Below are 23,871 nucleotides of genomic sequence, written 5' to 3'. Positions count from 1 at the left end.
TCGTATTTTACAAATGTTAATAATAGTTATTTGTAATAAATGTGACTTTTATAAAAAATTTTACATTTTGAATTAATATTTACATGGGATATTTTGGTTTAGGAATGTTTTGTTGGGGATATTTTATCGGTAATATTTTGACGTGTCACCGCGTTAATTTGTGTTCATTTTGAAAGCGGTAAGTTGAGTTCCGGGTATAAAAAGGTAGTAGGTAAGTTGGGTCTCGACTATAAACCATTGGCCAAATTAGGTCTAAAATAATAAAAACTTAAAATAAATATAATATTTTGTATTTATACAATTTACTTTTGAATAATTATATTTTATGGACGAACTATTACAAGTACAGTCTGAGAAACAAATTACGAAGTACAATACAAAAAAAGAAAATTACTCTCGGTAAAGAAAAACACTTAAAGGAACAAATGACAAAATATATTCATAATATAATAACCGGAATACCCGATTAGAATTTGTTAAATGTTTATCATTTAAGTTTTTACCTAAAACATAATATTTATACGTACTAATATTTTTTTCCTGGACTTAATTTTTAATTATTTATACCATTTATTACATATTTAGAACATGATATTATAAAAATCACATATTATATTTTAATTTATACTTTTTTTTCCGGGACTCAATTTAGTTATACTACCTATTTTTCGGTGACCATTGAATTGGCTCCCAATATCAGGTAAAGTACCTCATCAAACATTGAATTGACTCCCAAGAAAGGCAATATTGAATTGGCTCCCGATATAATTTTTAACAAATGTTTCTCAAAATATAAAAGTTGAAAAAATATGCAACTTTAATATTTTTAGCGACACAGTGGTCAATGCATAGTATTGATAATAATTCTTTATTTCCACCTCTAATTTGGGTAGAAAAAAGCAGTAGTGTTTGTCGTACTACTAATTCATGTGAATCTTTTCAATCAAAATTGAATTCCCAATATTGTTCTACGCACCCAAATAATTATAATTTCATGGATGTATTGTATGGTATTCAAACGAATACTGAAATTATTTTAAGAAGCTCCAATGTAGAAATACCACACAAAAAAAAATGTTCAAGAAAAAATACAATTTATAGACAGTCAAATTTAGATTATGTATATTTAAATTTATTTTCGAACAATTTTAATAACAAATGGACTTTAATTTATAAAATTAAATGTCGACGGAGCCAACTCAATGCATATATTTTAGGAGCCAATTCAATGCGTAAGAATATCGATTACTTGTACTTGGGAGCCAAATTAATAGCTTTGATTTTTTCTAGGACCTAATTTACCAATCCCGAACGCTACATCTGCATGTGTTGCCTCCGTCTTACACATATAATATATGGCGAAAACTGTTTTTTTGTGGGATAGAACCACTCAGATTGTAGTGTTAGTTAAGATACAATTGTTACTTATATTGAACTCCTTAAAATAGATATTTATCATTTTTATAAAAAAAACCAAGGAAGTTGGTATTGTATCCAATACCATTGGAATCAATACACTATCATTTACTCAATAATTATTTATTGGTAAACTTGTTATTAAGTCAATATGAAACATTTTGGATTATATTGTATCATACAATTATTTTTAGATGCTGAGAAAATTTCAAGTCCAAAAAATAATATTTAAGAGTTGCTGTGGTGCATCCGATATACAATATTGGAATCATGATCATCCTCGGAATTTAAAAAAAAGTTATCGAGGTAAAATTGTGTTACAGAATGGTTAATGGTAGCAAAATAAATAAGCATTCTCACCATCAAATTCTTCAGTAATATTATCTGTTTAAAAATTTATAATTTTACAAATGTAATATTAATACAAACACTATATTGTATACTATTTTAATGGATTATAACTTTAATAATAATTGTTAAACAATATAAAAATTTATTGATATGTTTTAATATTATAATTAAGTTTGACAAGACATAGTGTACACCTAAATTCATCTCACTAAAATTGAATTTAATATAATATCGAACTAATATATTATAAAAATTTAAATAGTCTATTCTTTTTAAAAGTCTAAACTTTTTATTAGTTAATAATATTATCATAAGAATTTTAAAATATTTCAAATAAGTGAGTCGATTATGACAGTTCTCAAAAAAATTAATTTTATTATAAATATAAACTTTTAGTCATAGAAATATATAAAATTAACTATTATATTCATAATTTATTTATTAAAAAACATTTTTGATTTTAGATCCGTTATGATTAGTTATTACGGCATTGATAAAGTATTTTAATTTTTAATATTTTAATTTATCACATCGTTACCATAAGATTACTGATTAGGTTAAACAAATAATAATTAACAATTAATCTTACTTTTACAGACTGAAACTAAAAATAAATTATAAATTAAACAAATATTTAGTGATTTAAAGACGTACAAGTATTTAATTCAACTATATTTACAGTAGAACAGAATATAATTATAATTTTTCTTTTCAATAGCTATTATATCTTTTTTTAGCAAATTATTAAATATGGAAGAACTATGATAATTTGAGTTAGCGTTATTAATTATTAGTTAAATCAAGTAAGCTTTTAAAAGTAGGCATGGCTTGAAATTGATTCTAGCTAATAGAGAGCTAATACTAGCTATTATTGTTGATTTGTTAATGTTAGAGGTGATGATTAAAAAATATATAATTTTATTTTTTAAAGTTTACTAAATAGCTTTATATTAAATATGCAATGTGGTTGACCTTTGTTTTATTTTAAATTAAGTAAATAGTCAATACTATTATAAACTTACTTTTAAGTTCTGTGAAAGTATAAATGTAAGTCGTAATTAAATTATTGACATACTACGATTTGGGTTTTAGAATACAGTTAGTCAATCGGTCAATTCAGTAACATTATACCTAAATGTTTTTTTTTTTAATTTTGGTATTATATACTTCACAAATAATAAAATTCCAATTAGGTATGTGTACAAATTTACTGAGAGTTTTTTATTATACGTGTTACTGAATTGTGTGAATGTCTAGGGAACCAGCCGTTCCAGTATGTGTATGTGTATCAGCAATGTAGTATCGGACAATTATTGTTTAATTGTTTTAAATGTTTTAAAACGCTTATTAGTATTATTGCTATTTCCATATTTTGTGGAGTCAGAAAAGCTAAATAAATTTAATTTCACTATTTTTGTTATTATATACTTGGCTAGAGCCATCATCGAATAGTCATGAATCATATTATTATTATTTATTATGAATGCTTTATTAAGTCATTACGGTTTGCAACTAATTGTAAGCATTACATTCTAATATAAATAGTTTTAAGTTTTAATAAATTATACATTATATTTACAGAAGTTCAAGATATGTATATATATCACCATGAATACGAATAATACGATGCTACAATATTGAAGTATCACGATTAATATGTTTTATATTTCCATTTTTTTTTCGTGTTAATTTGTTTGTTTATTTTTGTTGTCCAAACTATAATATTGCATTTCTGTTTTTGATTTTTTATTGTGTATTTTAGTATATAAAAAGAAAAATGTAAATGTGTTTTACATAAGATAACTCTTAGGCCTCCACACGAGTTTAAACTCAATGAGGCCTATGGTAATATCTTTACTGATATTAAATAAAATAATAAAAATATATCTACCAAAATAGTATTTAAATAATTATATTATTTCTACTTTAATTTATTCATTATTAGTCTAAATTTATACTAATTTTAGACTTTGATACGAGCGTTGAATGTAAAACTTATAAATCATAGATAATAGAAAAAAATATTTTGATCTTAAATTTTGTTAAAGTACACCAGATATACAGAAGCTAAAGGTAAATAATAATAAGATCGGATATATGTAATAATATAATAATATGTATAATTGAAACGAATAACTATAGTGCTCCGAGGCGTAATATAAAACAACGACTGATTGTCCTACAGACTACTACATAGAGAGAATATGCTAGTTATACAAAAATGCCTATTCAGCGTCTGCCGAACTACAGTGTGAATAATTTTACTTATAATCTACATACTATAGGGTGTGTTGTTTACATTCAACAAATTTTATTAAATGGTTTATAGTACAAAATTATGCTAAATACTCAATAAATATGCAATAATCAACTTTTTACATCTTTTGTAAATTCCATGTACTTATAGGTTAATGATGATTATTGATATACTTCAAGATTAAATAATTCTTCATTCATTCATTTTTTAATATTTTAAAAAATAACTTAATTTTAAAAACTACTAGACTAAATAAGCTTCATTCAGCGATTAAATTGATTATACAATTATTATAGAAGTATTAGCTATTAGATAACATGAATATATAATAAGTACAGAAATTATATATAACTCACTTTTTTCCTTTTCTTTGTTTTGGTTCGACTGAAATAAGCCTGTATAAATGTAATTAAATTATATTTTACAAATACAATATTATGAAATTGTATTATTTTCATTTTTTTATTTAGTGTTACAATTTAATATTAAAAGTCAAGTGTAATAAACTTTTATAAACTATAATAATATGAACATTTTATCATATAAAGATTCAGTAGCTGCTTTCAGTAAATTATACATTATTCAAATATTTGTCACAGCACTATTATTATTTCAATAAAAAATTTAGTATAATTTTCAAAAATGTAATGATAGTATAAATTAATTTAAACTATAACGTTATAGAATTCTTCAAAATAAAAAAAAAATGTATATTTAAGATTTATTCTAATAGAAAATAAATGTATTAAGACAATACCAAAAACAATATGCGGTTTCTCAGATAAATCTGCAAATGTAAAAATAATATATTTGTGAATATTATAATGCTATGATTTGTTATGACCAAGATTAATATAAAAAAAAAACAACATTTCTAATTGTTGAGTTAAGAAATATTTTATTAAAAAACATACTATAAGCCACAAAAAATTGCTTAATTTCTTAATAACTATAACTAGCACTAGCAGTAATATTTATTTATAAAAATGTCAAAATGATAGATCGAATTATCAGAAAAAATATTGTTCATTATAAGTGGGTTGAAGAATGCCAAAGTTTTTTAATGTAGCCTTTCCTGTTTCTATTTTTAATAGTTCCCATGTAGTTTCTAACATTTGTTATGTAACGGATTAATTGTCTATTATACTGTTCATGTTAATGTGTAATTAGTATTTGCATTAGTGATAGGCAACGATATCGATAATTCGATGCGATATCGATATCGTAACACATTTTCGACACCGATATCGTTCTATAATTGTATGATATATCGTGATATCAAATTTAATAATTTTTTTAGAAATACATTTTATTTTTAGATTCTAAGCTTTCGTAAATTGTATTGTGTGTGCTATGTAATACACCATTAACCAATAACTAATAAATAATACTATTTATCAGCTGATAAAGTTTGTACATTGTGACAAAAATGTGTAAAATTACAGCGATGAGTGAATTAATATTGGTGCCTCTACCCAGAGTGATATTTGGAAAAAATTTGGATTTAAAATTAATGATAGTAGTGTTATATTAGATAAAAATAAATTTTTTGTCGAGCGTGTATCAGATGAAGACAAAACTTGGATTTGGGAGGAACTTGAAACTGAACTTTAAAATTTAATTACCTGAAAATAATTTCTTATTAATTAGTAACCAACGTTTAATTAATAATTATAATAAATAATAAAGAATAAAGGAAGTACGTATGTTAAAAGTTTACGATTTTGGCGTACCAATAATAAATATCAAATACTAAATTTTATTAATAAATTTATGAAAATATAATTCGATACGATATTGATATCAAACAAATTACAATATCGCGATATAACATCGGAAAAATCGGAACGATATCGATACACAATATTGTATCGTTGCGACGTTGCCCAACGCCAATTTGCTATATATATATCTATTGTATACTTGAACAATAAAATTTTTTGATTTAGTCTATTCAATGCAACTTTGATCAAGCAATGTTTAGATATTCTTATTGGTTTCGTACTTTGTATATTATGAGAAATACGTTAGCTTAAAGCCATTTTAAACGAACTTAGCAGGCAATGTTGTTATCGTGTTTCACTTATGATCATATTTTAAATAAAAAATTTATCGAAAACATAAAATACAAAATTATTTGACTATAAACTGTCGGTCTCTATATTATGATTGTTTAAAAAAATAGGTACTTACTAACCTACTGTTGTCATTATATTATGCATTAATTTGCAAAATGTTATTAAATCAATTGTTTGTAAATTAATTTTTAATAATTTATACACGCATTTAATTTACGTATAATTATTTTAATTAATAAATATGTTCGAATTATAAATTAATGTTCTTATAAGTTATAATGATAAATTGTAAAATATTATAAATTTAAATACGATTTTTAGGCTTACATCTTTTATCTGAAATGATAAGACAATTTATTATTTTAATAGTATTAATTAAACTGTAAATTTACTAAAGATAATCATTTACATTTTAAATTTTGGGAGGAATGTGGTATTGAATGTTCAATGACGGCTAGTTTTTTTTATATTATGTTATATTATTATTTATCTGACAGGTATCACATTTTGGAGCTAAATATAACTATACAATCTATAAAAATGATTCTTGGTTCTAAACATTTGAAAATTTAGTATGAGGTTTTTCACAGGCATAGGTTATTCTTATGATACCAAAATGGAAAATTTTGAAAATACATTTTTGTGATTAAATTGTATACCTAATTGTTTGAAGTTCGTTTGATATGATTGATTATTCAAATGAAAAATTACGATTTTCTTATTTATAATTTAACTAATAGTATAAACTATAGAGACATAATATATTTCATATTTTCTATCATAACATGTCTACGTGTATAATTTTTGTTTAAGATATTTAGATTAATAGAAAGATTTATGTATTACAAAACTATTTATACTATTCTTTGATACAAAATATTATGCTGAAACATTTTATAATTATACAATTTGAGCTTATAATATTAACATAGATACTTTATATTGAATATGTTTTAACTATTACTCACTGCAAAATATTATTGGAGTGTCTATCGTTGGTGCTGTAAAAAACGGATACAAGAATATGTTATTTGGTTATTATGTAAATTTTTTCATTTTTTATATTATAAACATAAAAATACAAACATATCTAAATAACAGATTTTGTATGAATTCTATAAATTATTTGTATGTATAATTATGAAAACAGATACATTTGAGAATAATACTTACCCAATGATGTATATTTATTGGCGGTATCAAAGTATTTTAATATAAAATCTGCCAATAATTAATAAATAAATATTATAATTTATACATTTTAGAACTCATAGTTATTTTAATTTTAATTTTAAACATTTATAATGTTCATTCGTATTGTATTATTTATTACTAATTGTTTATTAAAATATTTATTGACCCCATTGAAACAAATAATTTACTAAACCGATGAATTAGATTATAAAATCCTTAATAGTATACTAAAATTGTTTTTGATTATTTGATAAAAATATATCAACTATGATAACTACTCTTAATACTTAGATAAGATATGTATAACACCGATGATAAATCATAAAATAATATTTATTTATGTAAAAGGTATATTACCGGCACACATGACACATGCCAATTGTGATTATCTCAGTCGTATTCAACCTTTTACTTAAACCTTTAACTTCATTTAATTTAGTTGGGTGAGTTGCCACATGGTAATATTATAATGTTTATTGGTGGTGATCACTAGAATCGTTTATCTTGTCATTATAAACATTATAAATTATAATTATATTGCTTGGGTACAATATATTTTTTTTAAATGTATTTTTTAATATCTTAATATAATTACTTATATAGTTATATTTTGAGTTTTCAAAACAGTTTGAAGAGTTGTAGGTTGGATATGGATACACTTTTCATTATTTGTTTATTGAATAAGTGACTTATTTTATCAGTTATCAGTTTCTGTAAATGTCTAATCACTAGAGTGATGAGGTAGAGTGTGTTCTAGTGCACTACTATCCCCTTTTTCATGAAGAGAATTTTTATATGTGTGGACGTTATTTCCAACAGAATGGGTCAAGTGGAGGCAGCGTTAGTAACCGGAACGATGGTGGGGGAATACACAGTACTATTTTTTTACACTATGCCGAGGTTTGAACCGATGACTGCGCGCGTCATGACCAGCTGTTGAGCTGTGTGACCATTCCGTCAACAGTTGTTATATGGTAGGGTTTTTTTAACCAACAAAAGTCTGATTGATTTAATAATTTAGTAATAAATAATTATGCTTATAGCTTGGAAAAATAAATTAAAAACATAATTTTAAAATGTCTATAATAATAATGTGACACCAGTAAATAGCAAATACCCAATGGGTAAGTCAGTTTTCTTTGGATATTTACCCATATATTTATCTACCTAAAATTTAGGAAATATGCCGAGGAGCATAATATTAAAATGATCAACGCGGAATTGATTATTGGGTCAAATAAAGTGTATGAATTGGTTCCCGAAAAATTACGTTCCAGTATTTAACTGTTCGAATTGGTTCCTAAATAAAATTACTTATCAGTATATGCACTGTTACAAAATATGTATAAATTGATAATCTTATAATATTTTATTAGGTTTTATGAATAAAAAAACCTAGTTGCGGCACTACAAAGGCATTTATAGTAAAGTTTTTTGAGGAATAAAAGTTTGAACAAATGAAGTAGTGGATGCTTTTAGGTTGACGTATTTATTTGTCAAAAGTATCAGTGGTGAATTTATCAACCCCAGCCGTGTAAGCTGAAATCAAGAGGAGATTGTAATAGGTACTCCTAGATTTATTAAAAAATACGAAACATATAATTATAATTTATAATTGAAAATACAGGAAAATTATGTTCTATTGCGTGTAATTACAAACTTAGAAAAAATTAATTCAAAAATATATAAAAATGTGGTTGATCAAAATGAAGGTGATGATAGAAAACTAGACTTAATCACGTAATTTAATATTCTCTATCAGAATGATCATTTGAAAATTTCGATTTGGTGTGAATTGAATGTGAATCTATGATTAGTCAAAATATATTTGATTTTGATAATTAAAAAAAATAAATGTATTATTAATTTGTATTTTTTAAGGTACTTATAATATCTAGATTGAAAATTAAATATGTACAAATACTGAACGTTATATTTCAATTCTAAAAGATTTTATAGTTAACTAAATAGTTTAAATTTTAGACGAGGTTGTTCATAGTTTCAGTATATTAGTATATTAAATTAATAAATTTACCATATTCAGCAGATAAAATACCGTTGTTCTCAATGTTCAACGCTTTACTCGCGTAATAAATATATTCACTTTCATTATCTGGGCGTACAATTTTCCATGATGATCCGAAAATATGAATTATTACAAAATTTATGAAAAAAAAATGGTTATAATTTATTCGTTATTTACATTGATACAGACACTGGTAATCAATAATATAACATTATGTAACAGAATATGTATTTAATTTCTTTTTAATAGGCATATGACATCTTTTTAATTTATAAAATATTAGTACTCTAAATTACTTACCATATTGTCTTGTTATGGCGTAATTTAAAAATCCAATTGTATCTATATAATATTATACATAATATATAATATAACATAGTTATATGTTTATTACTTTTATAAATTATACACAAATTCATCTGTGGTATAAATTTCATATAAATGGAAATAATAGATATAAATATTAAATGTACAATCACTATAAAATAGTTTTACCTATTTTATCTGATGATATGTATAAAAAAAATTCAAAACTTAATCTGACAACACTTAGTGATACCATAAGTAACAAATGTCTACTTACAATGAAACCCAACTTTATTTAATTGTTCTATTAGTAATTTCCCAACATTAAAAATACAATATTAGCAAGTATAAAATATATTTAAAGACATAATTTATAAAAAATACGTATAATCAAAACAATCAAACAAAAAAGTGTGAAAACAAGAAACCACTATGATGTATAGTAGGTATTGAGTGTACCTCATCAGTTGTCAATAAGCTATTGTAATTTATGTGTCAACTTTGAATAAAATTAAAAAAAAAAAACAAAAATTCTAATTGAAGATGATCTGTCAGTCTATATTTTAAGATATATTTATCATCCAATTTGAACATAAAATGTTATTTATATTATGATTTAAGATTTTTTGGTTTCAGTATGAAGTAAGAACTTATTAGGTTTCTCGCCTTATATTAAATTTTCAAGTTTTTAACTAAGCTAAAAATATTTATCGACAATTATAAAAAAACATTTAAAATTTAAATTGTTTATTAATAATTTAAAATATTTTAAAAATTAAACAATGTGTAAGAAATGATAATATAAACATTAGGTGAAAATTTCAAGTATCTATGGCAACGGTCGGCAATTGGTTGACTACGGAAGACAGAAAACTCGACCGTCTTATTATCTAAATCATATTGTGTAATTAATTTTTTCCTAGCCAATTTATTACCAGATACCATCCCAAAAGTTTAAAATCAAAGCATTATACGCCCCCAAAACGTAGAATGTTAAATCCATTCATCACTACACTCAGAATCTATAGATAATAAAAGTTAATTTTAATACTCTCGTAATGCTGATATAACTACTAACACAAGAGTATTTTCATAAATAACGGTAGTTCAAAAGAATAAGTACTCGAGTAAAAAATATATTTTGTATATTGAGTTAAATTTTAGTATAAAATAAAAGCTTGAAACGATAGTTTAAACTTTGTTTAAATATCATAAAGACATCCCAGTACGTACATTTAAGTAACTTAATCATGATAATTATAAGCTATACAAATAAATTGTAAAATGTATAAAAATAATTTACTGATATGAAGTTCTTACCAGTGCATTCTAAAAAATAGAAATAAATTATTTGTTATTTAAAATTGACGAGTAATTAATTGGAATAGTACGTACATATTAGTACGAGTATTATGCCTATCAGTTAATATCAATTTCATATTTTAAATATAGTTATAAAATAATTGTTATTTTTTATACCATTACTATTGTAATCTTTTTTCTTGTCCTCTTTTTCCTTGACATTTTCTTCCTCGATTGATTTTAAGGTACAATTGCTTATATCAAATATTACAGCTAATATAACTAAAATTTTAAATGAAATCATAGTTATTGTTCAGATAACTACAAAGAACGAGTATATTGCTTTGCAAAGAATATATCTAAAATGATTAGATTCTAAATAGGTACTAGAATATCATTATGAATACCAAATAAGTGCCAATTTATTATGGTGTTTATTCATTATAACAATTAAGTAAACATGTTTGTAGCATAAACAACATCTGTCGTAAAATCCAAAAGAAAAAATATATGTTATAGTGATACACATATGGTTAAGTAAAATCAAAAATACAAAATATATTGAAAATAAATACCACTTTTGAATTTTTGATGTTTATTCACCATATTTTAATAAAATTATTAATTTCAAAATCAAAGTGTGAATAATAGTATTATTAAGCTTTAGCTAATAACTAATACATATCAATAATCATCAAATGGTAGTCTAAAATCACCATTAAAAGCCTGCACTATTACACGATTACTGTTACTTATTACAATCGTCAATCACACAGAAGTGATAAATAATGTAACTTTAAATAATTGTTAATTGTGATTACTGAAAACGTTTCGAATATTTTGATGGCGGTTTTTACGATTTATGTTTTTTACCAAGATAATAGTATATTGTACCTAATGTATTATTCACACTTCACAGTATCTAATTACAAACTGTTTTACCATTTTTTTCCAATAAATATTGCTATTGATATTTTTTTTACGTACAGTCTCAATCTCTAAGTAATTAAATATTATAGGTACTATAATGTATTATATAGTTATACAGATTATTAATTTCAGTTTATTCGTTTATTATGTTTATAATCCATAATTTGATTGATTTTAATGATATAAATTATAAGGTATCATAATATCGAAATGAATTAGAATAAAATCAAATATTTTGAATTTATAATATTTTTTTTTTATTGATACTAAAATACGATATTTATAAGTTGATCAAATATCTTTATTTGTATGACATATCATTTATACTAGTTAACAATGTTATGTATTAAATTTTAAGTTCTGAGCAAAGCAATGAATGTATTGATTTTACAATGATGTGTGTTTTTTTTTTTTGTATATGTGTATACGATAAGTATTTCATATAATTATTTTTATTTTTAGGATGGTTTTAAATAGATAATCGAATCTAGTTGATACTTTAAAGAGGTCAAAAATAAAATTTCCTTGTATTTTTTTTACCTGGGAAAAAAAATTAAGAAATATTGGGAATTTTTGACAAAATCGATTTTGTATTTTTGGTGTAACTTTAAAACGAATAACGCTTAATATACATTCTTTATTCAAACGAGCGTATAGAACAAGAAAAATATATTTGTTTATTATCACCTTAAAAACATCATTACAAAAAATGTAAAATACACTAACTCAGGTGTAAAAATTAAATATTTACATAAACATACCTGCTCATGTACTCTCTGTTAGTCTGTTGTCAGCTATATGTCGTAAACGAGTAATATTTTTCAAATAAACTCAATGCAATTTGTCTATCGTGCAAAAAAAAAAAAAAAACAAGTCTACAGTTTTTTTGTTTTTCCCAATTACATTCTCTGATTTACTGAGAATTTGAACGATACAAAAGTAGCATTTTTTCTATTTTATATCGTGTACCTATAAATCAAAAAAAAAAAAAAAATGATAGGCAAGTATTGTACCGCTCTGTTGTACAATATATGTAGGTGCTGAATGGTATTTGTGCAAAATATATACCATATATATGCATTTATTTTAGGGTATATCTATTAAATTAATTTAATAGTATTTTGTTAAAAAAAAAAAACATTCTATGATGTTAAAATAATGTGAAAAAAATTACCTAGGTACTCGTTTGTATTAATTTAACTTTTCACAGTTATTTGTTACAAAAAAAACAAAATAAATGTTTTTGTATATGTTAAATCTTTGAGGGGCCTTCTTAGTTAGTATTCAGACCACCTTAAAAAAAAAAAAACCATAAACATATATATTGTACATAATCCTTTCCCTGCAGAATTATTTTTTCCCAGTTCACAGCACTGTGCTGGGATAAAATTTTATTTTTAAATATTTTTTTAGCAGATATTTATTTATTTAATTAATTTTAATTTCATATAATGAAATACTGGGCCCCACTAAGAATACTCCTGTGGTACTCGTATTAGTTAATTAAGTTAGTGATTGGTTTCCAAATAGTCGATAATGAACTATTATTTCAGTTTATCAAATAATGACAATTTGGGAACCCTGGAAAATCAAAAAAATTATTTTTCTTATAACTTTTTTAATATTTATCATATATTTTTTTTTTATTGTTTCTTTGGATTCGTCACATTATCGATAACAGCTTTTGTTAATTTTTAAAACGATAGGACGCGTATATGCGTCTATAGCACACCAAAGTCGTTTACATTGGACGCATATGTGCGTCCATAGCAGTGAAAGGGTTAACAATAGTATAATTTATTGCATTCCTTTACACGTATACGTGTATGCTATATTATAGATAAATATATATCTCAAATTGATATAAAATAATAGATAGATATATTACTCGCGTTATCCAACGAAAACGGCATTGGGCACTATTTTGTTAGTTGGCAAAACATAATTTTGTTTCTGGTAAATATGGTCGTTGCACCTGACTTGAAACTATGCGCTCGTCTATGCTATTAGTGTAAAATAGTAACAAATTTAACCCAGAAAGTAAAGTTTGTGGTGTGCTAAATGAGTTACAATACATTGACCAGTATTAATGAAAATAAAATAAAATAAAATAAAATATTACTTGTTGACAAATATCACTAAAACTAATTTTTACAGATAACTATTTGATAAAGTTACACAAAAGTTTTTATTTAAACAAATTCACTTAATAATCAATTTTTAACAATTCTTTTAATGTACAACATATTTTTAGATTTTAAAGTGGAATGAACAAAAATATTTTTTTTAATATTTAAAGGCAATGAGTTATACATAACTGGACCTAAGTAATCAATAAACCTCTGACCAAATTGTTTATTTGTGTACTTAATATTTATATCATATGCTCTGAATTCTCTTTTATTTTCACATTTATTTATAGTTGATTTAGAAATATTTACAATTGCAGATAACTTATATAGAGCTCTAACTGGCAACACTTTTAACGTTTTGTAATTTAATGATGACGAGCCCTGTCTATCTTTTTTGTCTAAACATATTCTTACCGCTGAATAACAGTTATCTAATACTAGACTTTATCAACAATGATTTATCATAATATGGTTGGTGATTTAATAACTAAATAACTGAAAATATTTTAAATAAAATAAATATTTCACGGCCTACAAGTCAAATAGCCATGGTTTTCTATGGAACCGTGGCCACCAGTCTGAGAAGCACTGGTCTATACTTTTTATATGTATTTATCGTTTCAGCTATACACTTAATTGTAGATGTGAAGTTTTTAAATTTAAAACTCATCTTTCAGCTAACTTTTAATGTTATATTATACTTTTTTATAAAAAGTATTTCCATTTATACTGTACCTGTTATAACATATTATATCCAGGTTGTTGTTGTTTTTTTTTTTAATACAATATTATAGTTCTTTCGATTTAACTTTATAAATACATTTTTTCCAACTAAAACAAATTTTTTCAATAGTTAAAAATGTATTTCGTTGTCGAACTAATGCGCTTATTAATTATTATTATATTATGTTGTTTTGTGCGGTGACTAATGACTATCAAACATTTCAATTATTAAATTATTATTACGAGCACCTAAAACAATTCCAAATAATAAAAAGTGAATTTAAGACGAGTAAAAATAAATTGTATATTAAAAATATATGAATTAGGTGTAGATATAGTGTGACTGCTCAAAGTATTAGATCTTTCAAAATTTACATTATTATGCGGAATCATGCATTGGCGTTTCCTTTTGATTGGTTACGTAAAAAAAATCTTGATAATATATATGTTTGAACTTTGTTGTTCAGTTTACGCTTGTTCTATAATTTCAAAAAAATACCAACGATTTTTAATTGTTGAACGTAGTATGGACTTGTATTTCATAGATGTTTTGAACGTTTCATTATTATCTTTTTCTTTTTCTTTTTAAAAATGCATATTATAACATATGCAATCGTAGAATATAATATAATAATAATTTAGTTTAACAGATATATAGCAAATGGTTATATATTATACCTAATATTAATTTTAAATCAACTACGACTGCTTTAATTTGTGACGTCAAACTTTTTACACTGCATAATATCATGTCTCAAATTATTTTATATAGTTAGCTACTAATAAACATATTATATCGTAGGTAGAGGATATCATATCACTATAGGTACCTACTGCAGATCGCAATCGATTATTCTACCATCGGTTCGTGTAATTTACGAACGTCTACAAGAGAAAAAAATATAAATCACTATAACTAGCGATATTAGTGCAACGATCTACAACAGTACGGTATCTAAAACGTTTTCGGCACGATGGACTATCACAGTGTACGGTAGCCAGCAGTATCAGCTAGATAAACGACAGTGGAACGGCAACTTGCGATATGCGTGCGGGCCACGATACGGGCCCCGTTGTGATTATAATATTCTGATACCGGCGGAGATTGCACGGGCCACGGGGTAAGTCACCTTGGAGACTTGGAATATAAATGTAAACAGAGTGTCGACCCAACTGTTACGGTACAGTATAGGTCAGTGGTTTCCAGCCTTTTTTTTTTATTCATGTCACATTTAGTCACGCACTAGAATCAAACAATGTGTTATCCTAACATTAAAATAACAAATTTAACAGCCCTAACTATATGTTTTAGAATTATACTTTTATTAAAAAAAAAAAATATATATATATTAATAATAAGTACACACTTTATTTGAGTTGTTTAATAAGTTTTGGCTCTTTAAACTTTAAATTAAAAAAAAAAAAAAAAAAAATAAGACTGAAACAAATAATAATGATTTGAATAAATTGAAAAGGAAATTTGACACTGGTGGGGATTTCGTGCCACCCGTAAGCTGTGTCATGTCACGCTTGGGCGACATGTCACCCCCCGTAGAGAACCACTGGACTATAATAGGTGTACGACATCGGCGGTGACCGGATACAGACATACTATAACCGATGGAACGATAATTATACAGTACCAGCACAGGACTTTCGCAGCGGTGGTCCGCCGACTGCCTCATTTACGCTTTGGAATCCTGTTGCCGGTTGTTACAGATTTTGTGCCATATTTAGTCGTTATCATCACCGAAATTGTGGATAATATCACACAATTTTTGCTCGCCGTCAGTCACGGCCGTTACGCCCGTGCTCACAGATTAAACGGGGGGGTTTTTTTTTATAGATTTGATATCGATTCCGCCAGATATTTTTTTATGTTGATTCCACCGATTGTTTATTAAACATTATCCGATGTATCCTATTACACAGAATTTTACTAAGACTTGTACTTGATTTTATTTCTGATAAAATATATCTTTTTTCAATAAAACTTTTATGGATTATATTGATTAAGATATGAAAAACATCGCGATAATACGCGACAGTTATGCATAATGTATATCATATAATATGTTAAGTACAATTGGGCAATTCAAAGGTCATGTTTTATGTTCAATGTTCGTGTAATATTTTATGTTTAAATTAACGTTATTCTGTTACGAATGTACTGCAAATTAATTTATTAACTATTTATTTTTCGCTAACTTTATAATTGAATTAAGTTTGTTTTTATAATTTTTATAGTAACTAAGTAGTTTTTCATTATGACGAATCATCATAATCATCATCATTGATGATTTTTTTTAACTTAAAGTTCATTTTTGTTACGCAAAGAACATAAAAGCTCTGTAGTTATTCACTTTTTAAGCCTTTTATTTTAAGATACAATTTTTTTATTAGTTGTGCGCACATTAATTATATAAAGTAATTTTTCATAAAATAAATTAAGAGCCATAGTATTATTTTTTTTCATTGAGGATATTTTCCACTTTTTGTCTTTCATTCTTATGTTTAGTAGTTTGTAATCTACACAAGGTAGTATATAATTAAGAGGAATTGGCGTGATTGTAGGAAAGTGATCAGTCATATCAATTTGGAGAATTCCTGCTTTAATATTATCTAGAAGGTTACTATATTACATTTGAGAAACATATAATTTATACAAGAGTTTGTTTTATTATTAGGAAGTCATGTTTACACTAGGGTGGTCCTGAAATTTCAAATTGATTTCATGTTGTTTACTGTACACATTAACCAAATAGTAGAACCTATTCGTTGTTAGTTTATCTAAGTATTCATAATTTATATTATAATTACCGATGATATTTATGTTCATGTTACATACTAGTAGGGCATGATCGTTAAACGAATTATCAAATATAATAATAATATTTCATTAAACCAAAAATGCATTGCTTTTTAGTGAAGATGATCTGTAAGTACATAGTAAAATAAAAGGATGAGTCTTACATTAGCTACTTGTTAAAGATATTTTAAGAAAACTTTACTTATTAACATTTTTAATTATATATTTTTAATATTATTTGTCATGGCGTTATACAACGAATAAATACGTCGAGTATAATTGATTCAGAATTAAAGTCAAATCTACTATATAATTATCATCAACATCAATAATCATATATTTATATAAAATAAGATAATCACTTTAGTTTGACGATTATGGTAAATTTTGTGAAGCACTCGACAAAGTCATAGTTTTTTTAAATACTGTTAAAAAATTTTTCGTATAATATACTATCTGCATTTATTAGATAGTTGATGTTTTAATTTACAGAATTATAAGGTATGACTTTTATGAACTATAAGGTATACTGTGCATATATTATAACTAAGTGCTATACTATTATACGTATACGCAAACACGACTATCATTCATACTATAATAATTATATATTTTATATACTTAAGAGCTTTTTTTTGTATTTTAAAATTATATTAATAATACTCTACCCTTCAAAGAAATAGATAAATAATTTATAAGCGACTAACACTTGGGACCCACAAGTAAATACTAAGGAGTACATAAGAAACGGGTTACGTGGATTATAAATGTTATTTATTTTTAAATTAAAAATTTCAACATACAATATAATAAATTAAGTTAAATTTCTACGATCGTTACAATAAATTAATATGCTTTTCATTGTCATTTAGTCTAACCTCGATGATCTTGATATTTTCTTGGATGGGCTCAATATATTCAGTTCAGTGTTCTTCAATGGTGTCGTTAATTTGTTGATTTTTTCTTTCGATTAAATTAGGGATATAATTATTGCACCAGGTAGTAACATCCAATTCTGGTAAGGCTACAAACAAAAATAAAAACATAGTGTTTATAATATAATGCAATTATTTTTATTATTTATAGATTATCAAAATTTGAGCTATTTATTGTTAAACGTTAGCCTATTCTCGGTAAATTGAATAATTTGAGATTTAGCATCCACGCATACAGTGTTGTTATTTTATGATTAAATTAGATAAAAAAAATATATATATTATTATCAATTAGTGTTCACCACTAAAATACAAACTTTCTAAATTGATTGTTGTAAGCTTATAAGATATTCGAAGTAACTCTGTGCTTCTTCTAAAAAAAAAGAAAAAAATGTATTTCATAATGTATTAAACTATATAGATTATTTAACACCACAAATTAATTTTCAGTCTAAACATTTTTTGCTATATGATTCATTATACAGTAGAAAAAGTTTATAAAAACAACGGCTCTATAGTGACATGCCAGGCTTAGTTATTTATAGTTACAATTCTCAAAAAAAAAAAATAAAAATGCATTTGTTATATACTTATATATGCTAATATTTTATATCGATTATCATTGGTTATTATTATGATCCTGTCATTACATATGGAATGACTCATTTTTGTGAACATGGACAAGTTGCAGATCTATAATATCCACGTATACCTACAGATCTTAATAGAAATCTAAAATAGTTTATGACAAGAAAGAATTTTAAAATAAGGAAAAAAAGATCAGTGTAAAATTATATGTCTATTTGAAATATAAGATAAAACATATTGCAAAATTATAAATGAAAATACTGCATAATTGTTATAAACAAAATTTGTTCTAAATAAGTATAATAATTAAACTTACTTTGAAATAATAGATCTCTATATATATATATATATATATATATATATATATAGTTAAAATGCATTTTGATAAAAGTATAATAATAATATAATGTACTGTTTTGTAATAGATTTGGCACTTGAACGTCATTATAAACGATTTCTATTGTAACTATTTTTATGACTAAAATATACAGTGTACATAGTATTAAAAAGTTAAGAATATGAGTGGTATTGAAAATTGTTGCATAAAATAATTTACCTTTCCATTCTTTCTTGAATGTTTCTACAATAAAATATAATTATAAAATATGTCATTAAATGCACTATTCAAAACTATATTTTTGCATTTGTTGTATCTTAGATTTTCATGATAACGTTAAATGTTTATTTTCCATCAGTTTTTTGAACGGCTGATGTAATGTTGGATCAGAGAGTATAGTATAAAAATCACTGAATAATGTCAAATGCCCATCGTAGTGAAGAAAACTTAAAATGTAACGTTAAAAGTTGATTGATATGTAAATACAAAATTATTTATTAATTTATCCAGCCAGCTACCAATAGCCAGTAAATCATATATTTGTGTGACTTTTTGAAAAAAAAAATTTGTTTTTTTTTTAAATTTTACCAGAACTAGTTGTTCCTACTTACACGGAGTTATTGCAAAAACACAGATACATAAGGTATTATTCAACATCGAGAAACTCGAGTATTATCATTTGCACATGTCACACATAACTGTTTTCTCTGCTTATAAAAAACCAGTGGTCTATAGACAGAATTTACAGAGATTAACGGTTATAAGCTCTGGACCACTATTCTAACCGTTCTAAAATTGACCACCACTAAATATTTAATTAGCTTGATCATATCTAGAGTGAAGAGAATTAACTTCTCAAATTAAGTACCTGTTATAATTTAAATTTGTTATTAAATCGGTGGTGATATGATTATAATAAATTGTATTTATATCAGTTATAGCATATGACGCGAAAAGATAAGTAGATACACGTCAAATGCTGTAATATCCACTTATTAAATCTAAATTATAATTTAGACTATATTTGTGGCTTGGTGTGGTGCGATTGTACACTCAACTGCGGAAACACTCTGACCACCTGGGATTTTAGTGACAAATCCTTGCCATACATAAAAAAAACGTGTTTCAACCTACCGTCCTCCTCATTACACATGAATAAAAACCATCCAATGACCTTCGTTGCCGCGGATTAATTAATAATAAAAAAAAAAAATTTAGTCTATATCTTATTTTTTTTACCTTTTATGTGTTTAACATCTATAGAAAAAAATATGAAGATGTTAATAATCATAAATAAATTTCTAGTTTTTGCTTATTCCTAATTATTACATTACCTAACCTAAGTCATAAGGGACTTCTAAGAACGGTTTTCACCAAACGAATGGTAATTGAAAACAACGTCGGAGTAGCTGATGAGCTGAAAGTGCATAAGAGTTCCCACATCGTATCATGACATAAAAATGTCAATGGTGGCATAATAACGATATCATAACCCGGAGCACAGTAATCAATACGTCTGTGACCAATATTGTAGTATGATGGCCGACCGTGATCACCAACTACGGGCCGAAAACCGGTGGCGAGTTTGACGTATCTAAAAGAACGAACTTATTCCCTATTGCAGTATTTAGCTTATTTGCAAATTAAACTATTGTCCCAGAAGGTTGGTATTATTTATTGAGATCAGCGAAACCGTTGTATGTCTATTAGAGTCGGTGAACTAGAGCTGTTGATAAGTTAAACCAAAGCAGTGAAAGGAGTGGACCAAAGCAGTGACTAGTAATTACAAAGGAGACATATGGGTAGTTATCTTGAACTTTATTTTATCATTATTGCAGTATCTGCATTAAAAATAACAAAATTAATAATAAAAATAAATGACTTAATACTCACAGGTTGAGGTTGGCATCCAGTCCTCAGGATTTCAGGCTTAACACTTGTAACTAAAGTGGAAGGTAGCAAGCGGTATAGGTTGTAAAACAACAATAATTAATAATTATATTATACATACAAAATACAAGGTATATAAATTAAACATACTTAAACATACAAGGTACTTATATTTAATCAATGAAATTTATTTCAAATAAAATTTATATATTATATTTATTTATTAACATATTATAATAAAAAATAATACAATTTTCCATACAAAATATATTAGTTTTTTAAACTAATTATGCTATTCAAGCTTATAGCTTCTAGTTTTTACTTTAGAATATCTATCTACTGATTCGGCTAATTTATTTTGTTAGAATCCTCTTTTCTATCGCTATCACTTAATTGTCTGTCACCCATTGAAGATATAATATTATTATACTAACTGCAACCGTATATGTAGTTTGTAACGATATCATAGAAATGTTAGAAATATAGAATTATTCTGAATTACAAGCATAATATTGTATAATGGAATAACCACATACGCCGGTACGAATCTAGGTATCATATATATTTATATATATCTATATTTATACTATATATTATTATACCGCATTTATACCTACTAACGAAAAAACCTTATCCGGAACGTATGAAATAGCTTTGATCAATGATCAATCGATTCATATACGTATAATCATGCTATAATCTAATAAGAATCTAAAAAATAATAAATATATTATATTATAACCTATCTCCGATACATAATAATATAATATTATACATTTATATTAAATACATATGCATTATATAGTATTCATAACAATTTATAATATATATTTTAATTTCTTTACTCGTAAGGCTACAGGCCTTACCCATGCGGTCGAGCGGCACATTGTATATTTAATCCAGGCCAATAAAGACTCGAAAAAAAAATTGGGGAGCCAAAGTATACCTGGTGCTCCCCCTACAAATGGCGCCCCTGAACATAATCTACTCCCTTTAAAAAACATAGATAACATTGAAAATGGTGAAAAAATCAATAACAATGCATTTAAACTATTTATTTTCTTCATAATTTCAGTTCTATTGACTTAATTAATTATTAAAGTTGTAAATAAAACTATGATAACTTTCTTACTTAAATCAATCACTTTTATCATATTTTTGTATGGATTGTCCCGCTAATAAATAAATAATACTTATTACATCAAATAATAGGTATTTGGACTTGATCTACTATAATTAAATATTTTTCGGTGGTATTTTAAATATAACGTAGGAGTTACTATACCCCTTTTAGGTTTAATTTGAAAATCGAGTTGTATAAGATGTGTGTAGTGGTTTTTTATTTTCGATATTGGATTGTTTACACTACAGTGATACACCATAAATAGTTTCACGTATAGGGATTTATCACTTATAAAAGTGCATAGGTATAGAATTGACGACTCCTAGTAGTAGTTACCCACAAGTTTGGAATTTTTCTATGGAATTTTTCAAGAGTTTTTGATATAATGTATAAAAAGTTCATTGACTATAATATAATAAAAATAATTGCGATGTAGCCGTGATAAAGTCCATGACGAGCTACAAATATAGTATACATATAGTCTTACAATATGTGATAATAACCTGTAATCTAGCATAATATACTACCTTTTGTACTTTGAATTAATCTAGGAACTTTATTCATATTTATTTAACTCTCAGCGATAACTTATTGGAACGTGTAATTAATTGAAATGTGGCTTTAAAATGAATTTATATTAAGTAGACAGTTTAATCATTAATTTACAAAAACATAATTTGGGTACACAGCATTATCAACTAATATTATACTAATTTAATTTCATAACAATTAAAAAAAAAATAAAATTGATCAACAATTATTTTGATTATAATATAAAACTATAATTAAAATTAAAATTTTTTTATATTCATTATATTTAAGTATGTTTTTATAATTTTATTTACTATTGAGACACATTTATTATGATAAATATTTTATAATAAAATACACAATATACTATTCGAATATTTTTATTTTATGGTACCGCCGTATCATGGTTCATATAATTATGTATCAATTAGTGAAATTTTGATTAGTCAAGATTCAAGGATCTTAATGTCACATTATGACTTTTAATTTCAAGTACATGTTTTAGTTAAATAATCATTTTCTTACCATCAAATACTTTAGTAACATTCTCTGTTTTAAAATTTATAATTTTACGAATTTAATATTAATACAATCAATATTGAATGCTATTTTAATAAATGATAATTTTAACAATAAATATTAAACGATTTAAATATGTATTGATAAGTCCTTATATTATCTTTATGTTTGATAAGATAAAGTAACCAAAATTCATCTCACTAAAATTGAATATCATATAATATTGAACTAATATATTATTTTTAAAATTTAAAATTGTATTCAATTTAAATAGTCTATTCTTTAGACTTGTATTAGTTAAAAATCTTATAAGAATTTCAAAATATACATATAAATGACATAATATAAAGAGAGCCTATTGTGATGATAGTTATCAACAAATTTAATTTTGTTATAAATTAAAAAACTTTGGTCATAGAAAAAT

At 24.9% G+C, this 23,871-nt stretch overlaps 1 protein-coding gene and 1 pseudogene across 1 annotated transcript; one reads left to right on the top strand and one right to left on the bottom strand.

Annotated features, from left to right (window-relative positions):
- Positions 1 to 6,406: 6,406 nt before the first annotated feature.
- On the bottom strand, positions 6,407 to 11,293 carry LOC113557184. The gene is made up of 7 exons (XM_028188669.1): positions 11,108 to 11,293; positions 10,949 to 10,957; positions 9,906 to 9,932; positions 9,623 to 9,664; positions 9,332 to 9,409; positions 7,276 to 7,323; positions 6,407 to 6,438 (listed from the first exon to the last, which is right to left on the bottom strand). The coding sequence occupies exons 1-7, from the start codon at positions 11,232 to 11,234 to the stop codon at positions 6,407 to 6,409; spliced, it is 363 nt and encodes a 120-aa protein (XP_028044470.1). The 5' UTR covers positions 11,235 to 11,293.
- A 6,353-nt stretch (positions 11,294 to 17,646) lies between these two features.
- LOC113558149 overlaps positions 17,647 to 23,871 on the top strand; it is a 14,768-nt pseudogene continuing 8,543 nt past the window's right edge.

This window comes from Rhopalosiphum maidis, chromosome 3 (genome assembly GCF_003676215.2).
Source record: "Rhopalosiphum maidis isolate BTI-1 chromosome 3, ASM367621v3, whole genome shotgun sequence".
Taxonomy (NCBI): domain Eukaryota; kingdom Metazoa; phylum Arthropoda; class Insecta; order Hemiptera; family Aphididae; genus Rhopalosiphum; species Rhopalosiphum maidis.
The sequence above is the reverse complement of the archived record's forward strand: the minus strand, read 5'-3'. Positions and strand labels throughout refer to the sequence as shown.

Bases quoted from the DNA above. Each gene is read 5' to 3' on its own strand.
- LOC113557184 (XM_028188669.1), bottom strand. From the start codon at position 11,234: ATGATTTCATTTAAAATTTTAGTTATATTAGCTGTAATATTTGATATA. The intron at 9,410-9,622 runs GTAAGTAATTTA...TTGTACGCCCAG, and splicing joins CGCCATAACAAGACAATATG to ATAATGAAAGTGAATATATT. The intron at 7,324-9,331 runs GTAAATTTATTA...AATTATTGGCAG, and splicing joins TATTTTATCTGCTGAATATG to ATTTTATATTAAAATACTTT.